At 39.4% G+C, this 1,450-nt stretch overlaps 1 protein-coding gene across 1 annotated transcript in view; it reads left to right on the plus strand.

Annotated features, from left to right (window-relative positions):
* plekhh1 (pleckstrin homology domain containing, family H (with MyTH4 domain) member 1) overlaps positions 1-1,450 on the plus strand; it is a gene marked incomplete at its 5' end in the record, with an annotated part of 65,986 nt that overhangs the window by 51,137 nt on the left and 13,399 nt on the right. The window contains 2 exon segments of the mRNA XM_014019772.1: positions 505-660; positions 1,044-1,141. Of these exon segments, the coding sequence (XP_013875226.1) occupies positions 505-660; positions 1,044-1,141 (254 nt within the window).

Consider the following 1,450-nt stretch of genomic DNA (forward strand, 5'->3'; position numbering starts at 1 on the left):
AAACAAGTACCACCCCCCAGACCAACTTCCTAGGGGAAACACTGAATAATGTGTGAGAAATCCACAATTTTCTGTTCAGCAGCTCAGAGGCAAAAAAGGTTTAACTGTTATAATTCAGTCAGTTTAGCAGTTATTAACTTAAAGTTTAGTGTGGTAGTAGCTGAGACTGCTACCCAACACATATTCTGAATGCTAACAGATTGCACAAGAATTTTATTTAAAATTTTGCCAGTAACTTTTTGGTGACAACTCTGTCTGTCAGCAAAATATCTCATGTAACTAATGCACAGGTATAAATGAAATATTCAGGAAATAATCTCTGGGTGTACCTTTTAAACTGACTGTCTTAAGTCAAGACGGCCACCAAAGCCAACTGACTCTAGAAAACACTAAATGCCTATAACTTGGTCAGTTCTACATATATTGATCTACATTTGCCACAGTTTGAACATGACTTGTTTCAGGGTCTGACCAAAACCACTAAAGCTCTGTTTGCTCATGCAGGTGGTGGGTTTTGACGGCTCCACCACAGTGGAGGAGTTTCTCCACACGCTGAATCAGCGGATCGGCATGAGGAAGCCTCAGCTGACCGGGTTCAGCCTCTTCACCGATGATCCATCCGGCAAAGACCTGGAGCACTGCCTTCAGCCGGCAGCCAAGGTAGGACTTAAGGTCATATAAAAAATTCACCACACACTACAGAAGTTTTTGTTTCCAGGTGGTGTATTGAGTCTGATTTGATTGGATCTATAAGATGATTAGATGTGAACGGCGTTGAGCAGTCTGGGTTTTCAGATGCAGGCCAATATAGCCTCCATCTGTGATGGAATTCCCTACTGTCATAGTAGTAGTCTTTTCCACATTATTTTCACTTTACTTGGTGAAAATGATCAATTATTTCCAACCAGCTCACAACAAACTGTTCTGGATCTCTAGCTGCCTCATGCATAACAGTTTCTGAAATGTTCGGTGTTTTTAGTTTTAGTTATTACCAATATAAATTATGAGGGGATTCTGTGATTGACTTYTATGATTTTTGCCAGATCTGTGATGTCATCTCCAAGTGGGAGCAGACTTTGAAGGAGCTGCATCCCGGGAAAAATGAAGGGACAAGGATTGTTCGACTAACGTACAAAAACAGGTACTATTCCTCAGTGAGAGAGACAGCACAGCGTTATCCTTAGGAGACCTTTTAAAGAAGCCATGGGCTCAGTCCACTTATACACTGTTTCATAAAGCAAACATTTTTTGCTTTTTTTCTTCATAGTGTTTTATAACAGACTGATTGTTTGTTTTAAAAACATTAAGGAAACCATAAATCAAAAAGTAAAGAGTTGCTAAAACTGCACACTTTAGACCAAATCTAAAAAAAAACTGCAACAGCCAAACAATGAAAACAATCTGTTGGACTTAATTGGTTTTATAAAAATTGGTGTGTGTGTGTGTGTGT

This window comes from Austrofundulus limnaeus, unplaced genomic scaffold, assembly GCF_001266775.1.
Source record: "Austrofundulus limnaeus strain Quisiro unplaced genomic scaffold, Austrofundulus_limnaeus-1.0 Scaffold230, whole genome shotgun sequence".
NCBI classification, from domain to species: domain Eukaryota; kingdom Metazoa; phylum Chordata; class Actinopteri; order Cyprinodontiformes; family Rivulidae; genus Austrofundulus; species Austrofundulus limnaeus.